The following is a 17,609-nucleotide window of genomic DNA, read 5'->3' on the forward strand; positions in this document are numbered from 1 at the left end:
AGGGTTGGTTGGGGTGCGAATTAATGATCATGAGAGCAATTATTTTCTTAGGGGTAAAGGGCTCCGTCAAGGAGACCCCTTATCCTCCATCCTTTTTAATTTGGTAGCGGATGTTTTTACAAAAATTCTTATTAAAGCGGCGTGACATAATATGATTTCTGGGCTTTTGAGTAATATGAGACTGGGTTGTGTGTTCAGTCTGCAATATGCAGATACCACACTTCTATTTTTACAGAACAATGTAGAGCAAGCCGAAAACGTAATATGGTTGCTTTCCCTGCTTGAACAAATCCCAGGATGAGAATAAACTTTAATAAGTGATCTAGTCCCTATCAATATGCCTGTGGAGGAAGTCAATGTTTTAGATCAAGTTTTTGGGTGTAAAGTAAGTGAGTTTCCTATCAAATATCTTGGTGTGCCTTTGCACTTCGGCAAGCTAAAGAAAGAAGATATCCAGCCTTTGACTTATAGTATCATCAAGATAATTGTTGGTTGGCGTGATCGACTGCTAAACCATGCTAGCGGGTTGATCCTAATCAGGTCTTGCCTAGCAAGTATACCAATTTATTTATTGTCGTTTCTAAAATGTTCGAAGTGGCCTGTTAAAGCAATCAAGTCACAAATGGCGCATTGTCTGTGGGCTAACTATGAAGGGCATTATATATAGCATCTAGCTAACTGGGATTTAGTGAGCATGAAACATGAGTTTGGAGGTTTGGGGATTCCTAATATAGAGGACGTGGGCATAGCCCAGTGGTTGGGGTCGCAGTGGCGCACCCCAACGACCAGAGTTCGAATCCTGCCAGGAACGAATTTCTGGAATTCTCACGCCGAGGTCCCGCTTCTACTATATCATTTAGTGTCTAGTTCTTCCTAGCACTAATTCATTTTTTTTGGGATTCCTAATATAAGAAACCTGAATATATCTCTTCTATCCTCTTGGATTAGAAGGTTTAATCTAGATGATCATAAAATGTGGAAAGATATTATTCAGTTTAAATTTAGAACACAACATCCAAACATCTTTGCTTGTAGTAATGTGAATGTTTCTCCTTTTTGGAGAGGTGTGGGCTTTTACTGCTGTAAAATTTGGATACGAGTGGTTGGTTCGGGATGGTTGAAAAATTAAATTTTGGGAAGAACATTCATTTTTGGGAGTTGTATGTTATTTGTAATGAGCAAACAAAAACTATTAGTGATATCTCGGATGGGCTAGAGTTGAAACTCTCCTTTAGAAGATGTTTCAATGAAAAGTTACTGATTCAATGGGAGTATTTAAAAGCTATTGTTCAACAATTAAATTTGAGTGAAGAACCACATCAGTTGGTCTGGAAACTACATGCATCTGGGGAATATACCTTCCAATCTCTTTATGATGTGGTGAACTTCGGAGGTGTTAAACCTGTGTTTATCCCTTCAGTTTGGAAGCTCAATGTACCACCTGGGATACAAGTGTTTCTTTGGTTAGTTTCAAACAACAAAATCCTTACTAGGGATAATCTGTCTAAAAGGCAACTAGTACAAGATAAGAGATGCCTATTTTGCTCTGATTTAGAGTGTGGAACACCTGTGTTTTGAATGCGATATTATCAAGATGGTTTGGAACTGTGTGTCTATTATCATGAAGAAACAAGTTGGCTCCACCTATGAACAAGTGGCTGGTTTGTGGGTTAGTAACGAAGCTAATGGGGCGGTGAATATAATGACATCTGCTGTTATTTGTAATGCATAGAAAATGAGAAATGAATTGTTTTTTTGGTCGACTAATCTGGACTGGAATGCAGGAAATATTTAGGAGGATTGCGCGGCTGCTCAGGCGATGGATTCCGCTGTGCAAGGCCAGGTGGAAGTTTACAATGGAGGAATGGTGCGTGAAGCTGGACTGAAAGTACGGGAGCTTCCCCAAATCGGGTAGCGATGAAGAGAAAAAAATGTTGAGTAATGGTGATAGGTCCAGGGACCAAAAGTGCGTGGTGAGATCAAGGTGCCAATCGAACTGTGAAGCAAAAAGAAAAATGGGAATGAAAAAACTCCCAGGAAAACAAAGTGAAAAATGGGTGTTTGTGAACTTGCCCTATGGTCGTGTAGTCTGTAGTCTTTTTGTCAAAATACTGGGATGTTGCGTAGGCTTGTTTGAGCTTTGGCCTCTAGAGTAGGCTGGTAAAAGGGTGTGGATGATGTTTGTGAACTATATGTTTCATTTCTGAGGGCATCTCCAACGGAGCGACGCGACCGTTTGCATCTGCACCCTGCTCCAGCGAACGTTTGCGTCTCCGTGGACGCTGCGCGGTCGCGCCGAGCGTCCGCTCGCTTCCCCCCCCCCCCCCCCTGAGCCTGCCTGGAAGCGAGCCTGGCTCGATCGGCCCCGAATGAAAGCACATCAAGCGCGCCGATGTCAACCACCGGAGTGGCAACCACGCCGATCAACCCGCCAACCGCCGGAATGGAGTGCCGAACCGCCGCGGAAGAGCAGCCGCAGGCCTCTTCGTTATACCCACCGCCATTAATCCCCGCAGAATATAACCCTTCTTCTCCTTCTCCTTCTCCTCCTCCTCCTCCTCCTCCTCCGTTAAGGACAACTTGCCACCGATGTACAAATTGGGGAGTTCTTCAACAAAAAAGAAAAGAAGAAGTAGGGAAGCAAAACAGTGGGGTGTCCAAAATGCGTCGAACCGCTGGGGGTGGTCCCCGATGCAAACGGACAATTCGCGTCTCATGGTCATTTTCGCATTCGTCAGGCGACGCAAACTGACGCTCGTGGACAATTTGAGCGTCCGGAATGCGTCGCCCAATTGGAGATGCCCTGAAATGGAATGGAACAGGGCTGAGAGGCGCCTCTTATCTATGGTACGCTCGGAGCCAATTTGCTGTTGCCAGTCGTACGTCATCAAGCAGATCGACCACCACTCACAGCTCGTATGTATATGTACGACCTCGTGGCAGGAAATTTCGCTATGATGACTGCAATGCATATGACTATCACGGATTCACGAAATTAGTCTCAAGTTTTCTAAGGCCAGTACGCCAGCTAGCTAGCAATGCAGTTACACTATACCGAAAATACAACAGTTTATACATGGTACGTCAACTCGATCACCACAAAAAATGGAGCAAACTAAGCTGATTGAGCCAAGATAAGCAAGTACCAAGCTAAGCTGAGCAAACATGCACCGATCAGGCACGTATCACATGAGGAAGTTGATCGAGCGGACCTTGAGAGGCTTCCTCTTCTTCTTGATCATGGCGCCAGGGGCCGGCTCACCATTGCAGCCGCGGAGCGCGGAGTCGTCATCGCTGCTGCTGATGTCCTCGTCGCAGCCCGCGATCGCGGCCATGCTCTTGTCGTCCGTGACGCGCACGCGCGTAGGTGCCGCCACTTGATGCTGGTCTGCTTTGGCCGGATCACTCGGAGTGGCATCAGTGTGCTCTTCGGGCAGCTGCGCCTCCTCTTTGTCTCGGGCAGGCAGCAGTAGCACGCTGCGTTGCCTCTTGGTGCTGCGTGACGGGCCGAACCCCGTGTAGTAGTAGAACCCCTCCTCGCCCGCACCAAGGGCGGTGGTCCTCTTCCTGCGTGCGGGGAGCTTCGGATCACAGTGGTATCGGCAGAGGGAGTCGGGCCGGCTCACCGGCCGCCGGCAGGACAATCCCTTGCTGTTCTTCTTGTTGCACGTCCACGACTGTGCTCCTCTTCCTCGGGCGGGCCTGGGGTCGCTCTCCTCTACCACCGCCTTCCCATTTCCAGACTCCTCCAACTCCGGCGTCACTCTCCACCGATACCTTTCTCCCTTTCCCTCCCTCTTCTCCGTCTCTGGCTTGCTCTGGTTCTTCTTTCTTGCAGCTTTCTTCTTCTCGGCGAGGTTCAGTTCGAGGACCATGTCCAGCTCCTCTTTCTCCAAGGAGCCGGCAGCGGCAGGCATGGTGGGTGAGAAGAGACTGCTAGCTCGCCGCACGACCGGCACGGAGTAATCCTCCAGGAAGCACTCCTCCGCCTGAACAAAATGAAAATTCAGAAGTTAACTTCAGGTTAACTGCAGCCCGTATCCTCGTACGTACCCAGCTGGTTGTGCCGTGCCATGCTGAAATGAAACTCGGGACGTGGGATTGTGCAAGTATGGATCGATCAATGGATGTACTCGAACTAGTTTGTCACCCGGCCGGCCACAGAAATTAATTTGGACGTAATAACGTAAGCAAAGAAGCGCCGATGTTTCAAGCACCTATACTTCGCGACACCATCGGCCACGCACTTGAAAAACGTCGACACGGCTCGAACAATCCCTATCGCAATTAATAAAGAAAGTGCGCACGGCCGGAGGAACCCTAGGAGGCCTAGCTAGCAAACCAGACCACGCGCGCGCGAGCAGAAACGGCCGCCGGACGGGAGCCTCAGCGCGCGGAGCTACTGCTATACAGAGACAAGCGGGGATCGACATGCAACAATACTGGGGCTCTGATTACCTGGGGATCCGACAGGTCGAGCTGGCCCATGAGGTCCCACGGCGACAAGTTTTCCACGCAGGGCTCCGACAAGGAGGAGGAGATCTTGGACACGAAGCCAGCGAGGTGGGATTCTTCGGCTGGCGGCGGCAGCTCGAATCCGGACGGCGCGGGGGGCAGCTCGAATCCGGACGGCGCGGGCAGCTCGAATCGGGGCGGCGCGCAGACGGCGGAGCCGAGCAGGCGGGAGGCGTTCCTGCGGATCCGCATGGGGGCCGGGGCGCTTCGTCGCTGGGGAGGCTGGAGATCTGGCTGGAGAGGTAAGCTGCGAGGTGCGAGCTAGGGTTCGGTTCCTTTGGGATTTGGGTGGATGGCTGTCAACTATATTGTCGAGACGAGGCATCAGTGCAAGACAAGACAAAGAAGATAGTGGGACTGGGGAGGGCCCGCTTGCCAGATCGATAATCCGCCGTCCTCTTCTGTTCGCACCGAAACTTTATACGACCTTCCTCCTGGCTGCTGGACGGTTGTACTCTGACTCGTAGGTCGCAGCAAGCCAGCGTCTCATTCTTTTTAAAAACCCAAGCAGTACTCTGATCGATCTATGAAGGTCTAATGGTAAATGTTGAAAAAAATAGGCAGCTAAACCATTTTTAGGAAAACAATCTGTGTCTCTCAAGTCTCACCTCACAAATCGCGCCCAACTGACAGGTGAATTCAATACCGTTATGATGGATCTTGTGTTTCCTATAAAACATTCTAGCCAAACATTAGTTCGGTCGTTAGATTATTTTCATTCTTTGTAAACCGCAAGTGTAGACAAGACTAGTTTTTTTTTTTATCACTCTCCACTAATCACCTTTATATTTCATCCGTTGCAAAATAAATATCGTATTCTTTTCTAAATACATATGTATCTACACTTTGAAATGCACTCAGATACATTTATATCTAGATAAAGTTGCGACATTTATTTTTGGAACGGATGGTACTGTAGTGAAAAAAGAATTAAGAAAACATACACTCCCTCCGTCCATAAAAAGATGTCGAAGATTTATCTAAATTTGGAAGTATCTATACATTAAAGAGTGTCTAGATACATCTAAATTTAGACAAACTATCGACATCCTTTTATATATGGACATGCAAGCTTCATTTGGAGTGAACTATCGACTCGGGTGACAGATGAACGGGTGGCGGAAAGTCGTCGAGGGACTCCTGAAACAACCTTTGATAGAGAAAAGTGGAAACATTATGTTAGCCTTGGTGGCTTCACTAGTAGAAAACATGGCTTTGGTTTTTGACTTCAAAGAGCATTAGCACCGGTCGAGCTACGAACCCAGACTAAAGGTTGCATTAGCACCGGTTCGTGCGGCCAGGACGTCGCAGGGGACCAACTGAGCTTTAGCACCAGTTCATGCGGGACCTTTAGCACCTGTTCGTGACACGAACCGGTGCTAAAGGTTTGTCGCCGGGCACGTGGCATGCACGAAACCTTTAGCACCGGTTCGTGACACGAATCGGTGCTAAATCCCCCTTTGTCTATATATCCAGCTCAACCCAGCCAACCCTCTCTCTATTTTTTCTTGGTGGAAGGTGTGAGGGTTTGTGTGTTTGTTTGTTTTTATTTCCCATGCACAAGAGGTGCTCGATAAAATGTCTGAGAGAATGATGCCGCTTGGTTTCACATAAAACAAAAATGATATGAGGTGCGGGAGCGACACTTAAGCTTTCTCCTCTTTCTTCCTCCTCGATCAAGGTAAGCAATTTTACCCTTTCATTTGTACAGTGGTCATTTAACTATTTATGATGTTTTGTAATGGTTGTTTGATAAACTTAATTATATGATTCATACTCCAAAACGCATCTACTTTCCCGAACACTTTTGCTATTGTTTTGCCTCTAATTTGTGTATTTTCGATACAACTAACACGGACTAACGCTGTTTTCAGCAGAATTGCTCTGGTGTCTCGTTTTTGTGCAGAAATTCAACTTTCAGAAAAATCCTCGGAATTTATGTCGAAGGGCTTATTTTTCCAGAAGATTCACGGAGCCAGAAGGGCATGCCTGGGGGAGGCCCAGGGCCCCCACACAGTAGGCTGACGCGGCCTGGAGGGGGGGCGCGCCGCCCTAGTGTGTGGCCCCCTCGGCCAACCTCTGACGCCCCCCTCTGGACGGGGTTTCGATCTAAAAACGCGAGAGAAGAAGTCGAAGTCGCCAGAAACCATCCAGTACGCCGCCACCGTCGCGAAACTCCGTCTCGGGACCAGAAACTCCGTTCTGGCACTCCGCCGGGATGGGGAATTGGAGGAGATCATCGCCATCATCACCACCGACGCTTCTTCATCGACCAGCCATGTTTCCCCCATCCATGTGTGAGTAATTCCCCCTCTATAGGCTGAAGGGGATGGTAGGGATTTGATGAGATTGGTCATGTAATAGCATAAGATTGTTAGGGCATAGTGCCTAGTGCCTAGTGTCCGTAATTGGTACTTTGATGATATTGTTGCAACTTGTTATGCTTAATGCTTGTCACTAGGGCCCGAGTGTCATGATCTCAGATCTGAACATGTTATTGTTTCATGATGATATGCATTGTTTTATGATCTTACCTGCAAGTTGTATACACATGTCGCTGTCCGGAACCCGATGCCCCAAAGTGACAGAAATTGGGACAACCGGAGGGGAAGGCAGTGATGTGAGGATCACATGTGTTCACGGAGTGTTAATGCTTTGCTCCGGTGCTCTAGTAAAAGGAGTACCTTAATTTCCAGTAGATTCCCTAGAGGCCCGGCTGCCACCGTCTGGTAGGACAAAAGATGTTGTGCAAGTTTCTCATTGCGAGCACGTACGACTATATACGGAACACATGCCTATGGATTGCTTAGTACTTGGACACCATTTTATTATTATCTGCAAATGCCCTGCTTTGATTGTTACATGAGTTTCTCTCATCCATGCAACGCTCGTCATCCATCCCTGTGCCTACAGTATTTTAATCCTGCTATTTACTATAATCACTACTGCTATAAACTGTTACTACTGATAAACTCTTGCGAGCAAGTCTGTTTCCAGGTGCAGGTGAATTGACAACTCCGTTGTTAAGGCTTTCAAGTATTCTTTGTCTCCCCTTGTGTCGAATCAATAAATTGGGTATTACTTCCCGCGAAGACTGTTGCGATCCCCTATACTTGTGGGTCATCAAGACTATTTTCTGGCGCCGTTGCCGGGGAGCATAGCTTTATTTGGAAGTTCACTTGGATTGATATTGTTCGCTGCAAATTCTCCATCATGGGTAAATCTCGCGATCCTAAAGTCGCCATATTACCATCCACTACAAGAAAAGGTACAACTCTGAGTACCTCTACTGCTCTTGATTCACCATCTGTGATAAGTCAACTTGTTTCACCACCACAAGCTTCACATGCTGGTACTTCTGTTGAATCTGAAAATTCTTATAATATTGATGATGCTTCTGATGTGCTTGATGATAGTGGTTCATTGGGATCTTTTCTAGAGGCTACAATTGCTAGGTCTAGACAAATGGAAATACTGAAACTCCTAATGAAAATGCTGCTACACCTGTTAATTCACCTGAGTCTGTTGAATACTCTAGTGATGATCCTGATGAGGATTATGTGGAACTTGATGATGATTTTATTGATAAATGCAATGCTACTACTGATGAAAGTAAAATTAAAAGGTTTCTTGCACAACATACTGTTAGATATAAGTTGTCTCCTGATCCTAAATTTGCCACATCTCCTATAAACATTAAGGATAAGGATTATGATTTTTCTGTTGATCTATCTCATATAGCTATTGTTGAGAAAACACCCTTTTGTGGAACTGAAAAAGAAAGTGCTGTAGAACACATGAATGAACTTTCTACTTTGAGTAGCTTGTTTTCTGATGATGTCAAGATGCGTACTTATTTTGTTGCTAAAAAATTTCCCTTCTCATTAAAGGATGATGCTAAAACTTGGTATAATAGTTTGCCTCCTGGTTCTATTGATAGTCCAAGTTGTTTGCTTGATGTTTTCTTTCGGAAATACTTTCCTGCTAGTGCTCAACATGCTGCTTTGCAGAAAATTTATAGCTTTGACCAGGGAGATGGAGAGAAATTGCCTGAGGCATGGGCAAGATTTTGTTCTCTTATCAGAGCTCGACCTGGACATGATTTAGAAAAGCATGATTTACTTGATATATTTTATAGTGGACTAACCATTGAGTCTAGAGCATACTTGGATAGTTGTGCTGGTTGTGTTTTCAGGAAAAGAACTCCAGACGAAACTGAAGAATTATTGGCTAAAATAGGCCGGAATCATGATGATTGGGCTACACCTGAACCAACTCCGACGCCAATATTGAAGAAGAGGGATTTAATTAAATTAAATGATGAAGATATGAGGGAAGCCAAGAAATCTCTTAAGGAGAAAGGTATTAAATCTGAAGATGTGAAGAACTTACCTCCCATAGAGGATTTATGTAAGATAATTCCCCCTTCATCCATGATTGAGGTAAACTCTCTTCAACGCTTTACTAGGGAAGATATTCCTTATTCAAAACCTCCTGCTCAATGCTTAGATGAGTTTGATAATTATATTGTTAAGCAAGAAAATTTTAATATGAGAGTAGAGAATCATCTAATGGAAAATTCTCAAGCTATTAGTAAATTGCATGATATTGTGGAGAGAACCTCCAATGATGTTAAGATGCTTGTTAAACATTTTCATATGGTTCAAACTCAAATTGATCAACTCACTAAAGTGCAAAATGACTTGTTAAAAAATAGTTCTAAAGAAAAACATGCTTATGAAGTAACAACTAGAGGCGGTGTTTCTACTCAGGATCCTCTATATCCTGAGGGGCATCCCAAAAGAGTTGAACAAGATTCTCAACGAATTGAAACTAGTGCTCCTTCTAAGAAAAAGAAGAAGAAACATAAAACTGTTGTAGAATCCTCTGAACCTGTTAATGATCCTAATAGTATTTCTATTTCTGATGCTGAAACTGAAAGTGGTAATGAACATGATAAAGATAATGATAAGAATGATGCTTCTGATAAAGAAGAGGTTGAAGATGAACCTGAAAAGCATGCTAAAAATAAAAAGTTTACTAAAGAAGATTTTATTGCTAAGAAACATGGTAATGAAAGGGAACCTTGGGTTCAAAAGCAAATGCCTTTTCCTGCTAAGAAACTAAAATCAAAGGAAGAAGAACACTATAATAAATTTTGCGATTGGATGAAACCTTTATTCTTGCATATCCCTTTGAGTGATGCTATTAAATTGCCTCCTTATTCAAAGTATATGAAAGATATTGTCACTAACAAAAGGAAAATTCCTAATGAGGAGATTTCCACTATGCTTGCTAATTACTCTTTCAATGGCAAAGTTCCAAAGAAGTTGGGCGACCCAGGTATATCGACTATTCCTTGTTCCATCAAGAATAATTATGTTAGAACCGCTCTATGTGATTTGGGGCGAGTGTTAGTGTTATGCCTTTTTCTCTTTACAAGAGACTTTATTTAGATAAGTTGATACCAACTGATATATCTTTGCAAATGGCTGATAAATCTACTGCTATTCCTGTTGGTATATGTGAGGATGTTCCTGTTCAAGTTACTAATAACTGCTTGATATTAACTGATTTTGTTGTGTTGGAAATGCCTGAAGATGATAATATGTCTATTATTCTTGGGAGACCTTTTCTTAACACCGCAGGGGCTGTTATTGATTGCAATAAATGAAAAGTTACTTTCAATGTCGATGACAAGGAGCATACCGTTTATTTTCCCAAGAGGATTGATAAAGTATGTGGAGTTAATACCATTTCTAATGTGAGAACTATCAAAGTGGGAACTATTGATTGTCCTATATATGAGCCTAAAGAAGGATATCAAAATATTATGATTGGATCCATATCAATACAATTCAAGGTAACATGATTAATTTGAGGTTTATTTCTTCTTATGCTATGTAAAATTTATTTGGTGGCAAGACTTGATCAACCTTGTTAACAAATTCATTTTATATGCATAGAGGAGCTAAACAACATTTCTTTCTTCCTCCACTTGTTCTACTTGCTGTAGCACTTTTTGTTTGCAAAGTTCTTTAGTCAATTAGAGATTTCAACATCTTTTTCTGCCCAGTAATAATAAATTTAATACCCAGAAATGTGCATTTTTCAAAGTTTTCAAAAATCCACAAAAATTATACCATTGGTCTTATTTTTCGAAGAGGCACCTGGGAGCACCTGGGGATGACCAGTGGGGCACCCCAGGGTGGCACCCCACCAGCCGGCGCGGCCAGCAAGGGGGGCGCGCCACCCTGTTGTGTGGGGCCCTCCTTGCCCCACTAAGTCATCTCTTCCTCCCATCTCATTATCTCTCCCGAAAAAACTCGCACCAGCTTTCTCTCACTCGCGTTTCTTCTCAAGAGCTCAAGATTTCTCGATCTCTTTGCTCAGCCCAGATTTCTGTCTAAAATTTGGCACATTTGCTCTCCGGTATGTGACTCCTCCGATTATCCAAGTAGAATTTTGTTTGGTTGAGTATATCTTGAATATTTTGCTGCTGTAGGTAACATGTTTAGTGAGCTTGCATGCTTGTTCTAAGTTGCAAAAACTAGTTTTGATGCATGTTTAGTACTCTAGCAAGTTCCTATAGTAGTTTCCCTCAATTATATGTCACCAAATCAAATTTTATATTGTTTGTTGAAAAATTTCAGAAAATGGAGTGGAACAGTCATCAATTAAACCAACAAGAATTGGAGGTGCAACAAGTTATGAGAGTTAACCGCGAAGAGGGAGTATACCCCTCTTACTACCCGTGCACAGATTTTATGAGGAGTGCAGGAATCTTGCGAGATGTTCAAAATCTAATCTCCAGTGCAGGGTTGGATGGTTTTGTTGTTGGTGAACCATACCAATATGCAAAACAGACTATGTATGTAGTGCAGGATTTTGAATTCAATTGGTCTCAATCTAACCCCATGGTTCGGTAAAAAATTTATAATAAAACTGTCAACTTGTCTTTCGATGATTTTTGTGCAGCAATTAGAGTGCCGCAATGGGGATCATGCGAGAAGATAAGGGGACTGCCGCAGGAGCTCTTAAGTCTCTACAAGATGATTTGTCATGGAAGAAGCTTCTCAGAGGATGGTGGTAAAATCAGTAGTATTCAACTCCCAGCTATTCGCTACTTTGCTTATTTCATCACCAAGTGCGTTCTTGCTAGAAAGAATGCAAGTAAGTTATCTATCCAGGATTTAGCTTTTCTAGCTGCTGCATTACAAGGTGATAGGACTTACAATTTGGGCGCTTTGATAGCCTATAGACTTGCTACTAACCGTGAGAAGGGCGGAATTTGTGGAGGTCTCATCGCCTCTCGTTTGTTAGCTATGCATGGTGTAGAACCTCACCATCTTGATATTCCGCTCTCCATAGAGAAACTTGACATAGTCTCCATGATTAAACATGAATTTGTTTCTGATTTGTCTAATTTGAGTAACCTGTCTTACAAGATAACATTTTACAAGAAAACTTGGAGAACAACTAAGCGGATGAAGCCTGGTGATCAGGGGGTACGTGAGCACCCCCTAACTAGTCAACACGTGTCTAACGGCATCCAGACTTCCGTGAAGGCGTGAAGTGGACAAGTCAAAGATTCGCTTTTGCTTTTGCTATCTCTGGCCGCTTATCCTCCTTTTGTTTTTGCATTTTCTCTGTATCCATGGAGTAGAGAGGCGGATAAGGCCGACGAGGGAGCCTCCCCGCACGACCTTGAACGCCAGCGCGGCCATCTGCTCCACCGCACAGGCGAATGGAGCCCGTGCTGCTGGACCGAATTCCGCCGCCGGGTTTCCTCTATCGCCTCCGCCCAAGCTTGCTTCGTGCTGCTCCTGCGCGTGCTCCACTGCGCCCTCTGCTCCCGTCCCTACCACCAGGCCGCCGAGCACCAGAACGGATGCGCGCACGGCCCCTGCCACTGCACGGAGCCCGGCTGCAGCTTCGTCGGCCTGCCACTGGCGCTCGCCGGCCACCTCGCGGCTGCCCACTACGTGCCGGTGCACAGCATCCGGTACGGCAAGGTGCTCCGCGTCCAGGTACCGTCGAAGCCGGGGACGCGCCTGCTGCTCTTGGCCGAGGGCGACCGTGGGCGCGCTCGGCGCCGCCGCCGCCGTGTCCGTGGTGTGCATCCGGGCGAGCGCGGCGGCGCAGCCGCGGTTCACGTGCGGGATGTGGGTCAACCTGGGTGCGGTGGCGGACAACAACAAGGTCCTGGTGGAGATGCATATGAGGAGCAGCACGTCGCCCGGCGCCGTGGTCGCCACCGACGAGCCGACGTTCCTGCCGGTGCTACCAGGTATGGAGGTGCTGCCCAGGTATGGTCGCCACCGACGAGCCGACGAGGCGACGGGCCGTCCATGGAGGTGCCTCTCAGCATCCGCATCGACAGGGTCTCCCCCTGGTCGTCCTGATCCAGCTCTGGTTTGCTGCGTGTTCATGGCCAGTGAGACGCAGTTCGTCGTGGTAGCTAGTACTAGTAGTGTCTGGAGATCCTGCTGAAACTATCTGGGCGTTTGCATTATTAGGATAAGCTGTAGGGAAGTTAACTGTTCTTTCTAGGTGTTGATTTGTCATGTTGGCCGTCTTCTCCGATGGAAGGGGATAAGGACCGAGCCTATTTTTTACCTGATTCGGCTGTCACCGTTCGGTCAGCTTGAAAAGATATTCCACGCCGTGAGGTCGCTGTTAACGTCTCTGCGGGGCAGTGCGAATCTAAAAGCAAATCCAAAGGTAACGAGAGGGTGCGCACGTACCCCCCTGAACACCGAATCCACTGTCAACAACTAAGAAAACTGAAAAACTAGTACGATTGTCTGCACCTGTTCTGTTTAACCTTGATTCCAGGAAGGAATGGTCAGTCACGGAAGGTGAACTGAATGCATACATAGAGGGAGATGGCCATCATGCAAGAGACGGCACGGAGGAGGCCGAGGAACACCTCGACTCATCATCCGATGCAGCAAGTTCTTCGCATCAGCACTTTGGGCATGAGGAGCCTTCACCCTTTTCTTGTGCACCGGGACCTTATTATGACTACGCCATGTATGATCCACCGGCATGGAACCCTGACCCTCGCAGGGGTTGAACTCCACTTAGGCCAAAAGCCTAAGCTTGGGGGGAGGTATACCAGCATCACTCATTCTTTGCATATTACAGTTGCTGGATACTTGTATATATATTTGTTTAGTTTCTTAAAGTGGTTTTCTAATAAGAGGGAGATGATATTTGGGGAAGTGCTGCTTGAAAACAGATTCTGGACTGATACCAAAAAAATTCTCAAAAACAGCCAGAACGTTATTTTTGCGAAGCCAATTTTTGTGCATGTTCCCCAGGTTGTTATCTAACTTTCATTAGTTGAACACTTTTCGAGATGAGCAGCGGAAGAATTTCTTAAAAATCGATTACTGTACTGCTGTCAAAGTTTGACGAATTCCTGCTGCTTTGTGTTTATGTGACTCTTCTAGTTTCATTTTCTTGTTTTTGCTTTGTTTCTTTCCTAAAACACAAAAATACAAAAAAAAATTCTGTTGTTTCTCTTCACCATTTGTTTTCTTTGGTTTCTTGCTCTTATTTTGCTTTGCTTGCTATCGTTGGTTTGCTATAAGAAAATCCAAAAAGATTTTGCTTTGTTTGTTTGTTTCCTTTTGTTCTTGTTTCCAATTCGAAAACACCAAAAATATTTGCTGTTCTTCTTTGGTTTTGTAAAGTTCATTATGAGTTCAATGGTCTTCGGTGGCTGGAGCGTGGTTTTCATTTCATATTATTCAAGCTACACAAGTGAAAGGCAATAATGACGATCTACGACAATTCGACTGTGGTGAGAGGCTGGTATGAACTCTATTTGTTTTCATTTTTGTACATATACTCATCCATATGAGCATGCTTAGTTGGTTCATGTGAGGTATATGTCATTTAAGAAAGTCTAGTAGTTCATGATCTCTCATGTTTAGCTCCAGTTTATTAATATGAGTAGCATGTCATGGATGTTTGCTTGCATTGTTTTATTCATAAATAGGTATGACATTGTGGTATCCTCCTCTGAATAATTCACTTGAATCGACTTGGCACATGCTCACGCATGCATATGACTGAACAAAATTCAATTAAGCCTCGATGATTTACTTTGTTTCAGAGTTTTTGTATCACTTTTATGCCTCCGTTAATTTATTTTGCCGCAAGCATGATTATGACAGTTACTGCTCTCTTGATTGTCGCTCCCCAGTCTATTGCTAGCCTTCACTTGTACTGAGCGGGAACGCTGCTCGTGCTTCCAAACCCCTGAAAACCAAGTTATTCCAAAGTGTCCACCATAAATACCTACGCATGGCATTTCAAACCATTCCAAGTAAATTCTCATGCGTTACCTTTAAACCTTCAAAATGCTTCTCAATTTGTGTCAATGTTTTATAGCTCATGAGGAAGTATGTGGTGTTTATCTTTCAACCTTGTCATTTACTCTTGACAGACCTTCATAATGGACTAGTGGCACATCTGCTTATCCAATAATTTTGCAAAAAGAGCTGGCAACGGGGTTCCCAGCCCCGGTTAATCAAACTTCATTAATAATTCTCTTCACACGTTTTGCCCTGATTCATCAGTAAGCAACTTAATTTTGCAAATAGACACTCCTCCATAGTATGAGATTGTTGGAAGGCACCCGAGGATTCGGTTAGCCATGGCTTGTGTAAGCAAAGGTTGGGGGGAGTGTCACCCATAATAAAACTAAAATACGTGTGTAAACAAAAGAGAAGAGGGATGATCTACCTTGCTGGTAGAGATAACGTCCTTCATGGGAGCCGCTCTTGAAAGTCTGGTTGACGAGGTAGTTGGAGTACCCATTACCATTCGTTGACAACAACAAACACCTCTCAAAATAATTTTACTCCTGTTTTGAAAATGAAAAGCTCTAGCGCATGTTAATCCCTGCTTCCCTCTGCGAAGGGTCAATCTTTTACTTTCATGTTGTGTCACCATCCTTTCTTTGAGCACTTTTTTGAGAGCACAACTGTCATTCTTAGTATAATATGCTTGTCCCAAAATGTGATTAATTGTGGTATAACTTTGATGCTTTTATCTTTGACAATCTCTACTTCTAGTCTTTCCATGAACTTCAAAGGTGCCCGAGCATTTATGTTTTGCTGTACAAATACGGGCAAGCGAGATACCACTTTATCATATCCTTTTATGAACATTGCAATCCTACTGATAGACATGATTCATGATGCTTATTATTAATTTGTTGGTACCTTTTCCATGATTGACATAGCTATTAGATGATTTTATTTGCATGTATCTTATTATGAATTGCCTAAGTACTTGTCCATATCATGAGAATATTTACATCATATGAACAAATGTGTTCGTGAAAGTTCTTTTATCGCATTCAGTTGTTAACTGAATTGCTTGAGGACAAGCAATAAGCTAAGCTTGGGGGGAGTTGATACGTCCAAAACGTATCTACTTTCCCGAACACTTTTGATATTGTTTTGCCTCTAATTTGTGTATTTTGGATACAACTAACACGGACTAACGCTGTTTTCAGCAGAATTGCTCTGGTGTCTCGTTTTTGTGCAGAAATTCAACTTTCAGGAAAATCCTCAGAATTTATGTCGAAGGGCTTATTTTTCCAGAAGATTCACGGAGCCAGAAGGGCAGGCCTGGGGGAGGCCCAGGGCCCCCACACAGTAGGCCGGTGCGGCCTGGAGGGGGGCGCGCCGCCCTAGTGTGTGGCCCCCTCGGCCAGCCTCTGACGCCCCCCTCTGGACTACTTAAGGGTTTCGATCTAAAAACGCGAAAGGAGAAGTCGAAGTCGTCATAAACCATCCAGTACGCCGCCACCGTCGCGAAACTCCGTCTCGGGACCAGAAACTCCGTTCTGGCACTCCGCCGGGACGGGGAATTGGAGGAGATCATCGCCATCATCACCACCGATGCTTCTCCATCGATCAGCCATGTTTCCCCCATCCATGTGTGAGTAATTCCCCCGCTGTAGGCTGAAGGGGATGGTAGGGATTGGATGAGATTGGTCATGTAATAGCATAAGATTGTTAGGGCATAGTGCCTAGTGTCCGTAATTGGTACTTTGATGATATTGTTGCACCTTGTTATGCATAATGCTTGTCACTAGGGCGCGAGTGCCATGATCTCAGATATGAACATGTTATTGTTTCATGATGATATGCATTGTTTTATGATCTTACCTGCAAGTTGTATACACATGTCGCTATCCGGAACCCGAGGCCCCAAAGTGACAGAAATTGGGACAACCGGAGGGGAAGGCAGTGATGTGAGGATCACATGTGTTCACGGAGTGTTAATGCTTTGCTCCGGTGCTCTATTAAAAGGAGTACCTTAATTTCCAGTAGATTCCCTAGAGGCCCGGCTGCCACCGGCTGGTAGGACAAAAGATGTAGTGCAAGTTTCTCATTGCGAGCACGTACGACTATAAACGGAACACATGCCTATGGATTGCTTATTACTTGGACATCGTTTTATTATTATCTGCAAATGCCCTGCTTTGATTGTTACATGAGTTTCTCTCATCCATGTAACGCCCGTCATCCATCCCTGTGCCTACAGTATTTTAATCATGCTGTTTACTATAATCACTACTGCTATAAACTGTTACTATTGATAAACTCTTGCGAGCAAGTCTGTTTCTATGTGCAGCTGAATTGACAACTCCGCTGTTAAGGCTTTCAAGTATTCTTTGTCTCCCCTTGTGTCGAATCAATAAATTGGGTTTTACTTCCCGCGAAGACTGTTGCGATCCCCTATACTTGTGGGTCATCAATGATGTAGATGAACCGGCGGCAATGGATGTACGTTGACCGACCCCTACCCGAGTCCACTGCAGGCCTGAAAGATGTTCTCCGTGTCGCTGAGGAAAACCCACATGCAGATGGTTTTATGTGTTGTCCATTTGTTCATTGTCGAACCTTAAAGCAATACTCTAAATGGCAAGTCCTTTACTCCCACCTGCTTTGAAAAAGTTTCATGCCCAGCTATAATTGTTGGACCAAGCATGGAGAAAGAGGGGTTATGATGGAAGACAATGATCGAAGAAGAAGAATAGAATGATGATATGTACCCTAAATACG

At 44.6% G+C, this 17,609-nt stretch overlaps 1 protein-coding gene across 2 annotated transcripts; it reads right to left on the reverse strand.

The window, feature by feature from the left end:
* Window positions 1-1,210: 1,210 nt before the first annotated feature.
* On the reverse strand, window positions 1,211-4,863 carry LOC127291950 (uncharacterized). 2 transcript variants are annotated; one of them, XM_051321282.2, is made up of 3 exons: window positions 4,459-4,863; window positions 3,213-3,989; window positions 1,211-1,441 (listed from the first exon to the last, which is right to left on the reverse strand). In XM_051321282.2, exons 1-3 carry the CDS (start codon window positions 4,705-4,707, stop codon window positions 1,430-1,432), a joined length of 1,038 nt encoding a protein of 345 aa, XP_051177242.1. In that variant the 5' UTR covers window positions 4,708-4,863; the 3' UTR covers window positions 1,211-1,429. The 2 variants fall into 2 exon arrangements, with proteins under 2 accessions (XP_051177242.1, XP_051177241.1); XM_051321281.2 differs by lacking the exon at window positions 1,211-1,441 and having other exon boundaries at window positions 2,959-3,989; window positions 4,459-4,861.
* Between the last annotated feature and the right edge of the window lie 12,746 nt (window positions 4,864-17,609).

This window comes from Lolium perenne, chromosome 4, assembly GCF_019359855.2.
Source record: "Lolium perenne isolate Kyuss_39 chromosome 4, Kyuss_2.0, whole genome shotgun sequence".
NCBI lineage: Eukaryota > Viridiplantae > Streptophyta > Magnoliopsida > Poales > Poaceae > Lolium > Lolium perenne.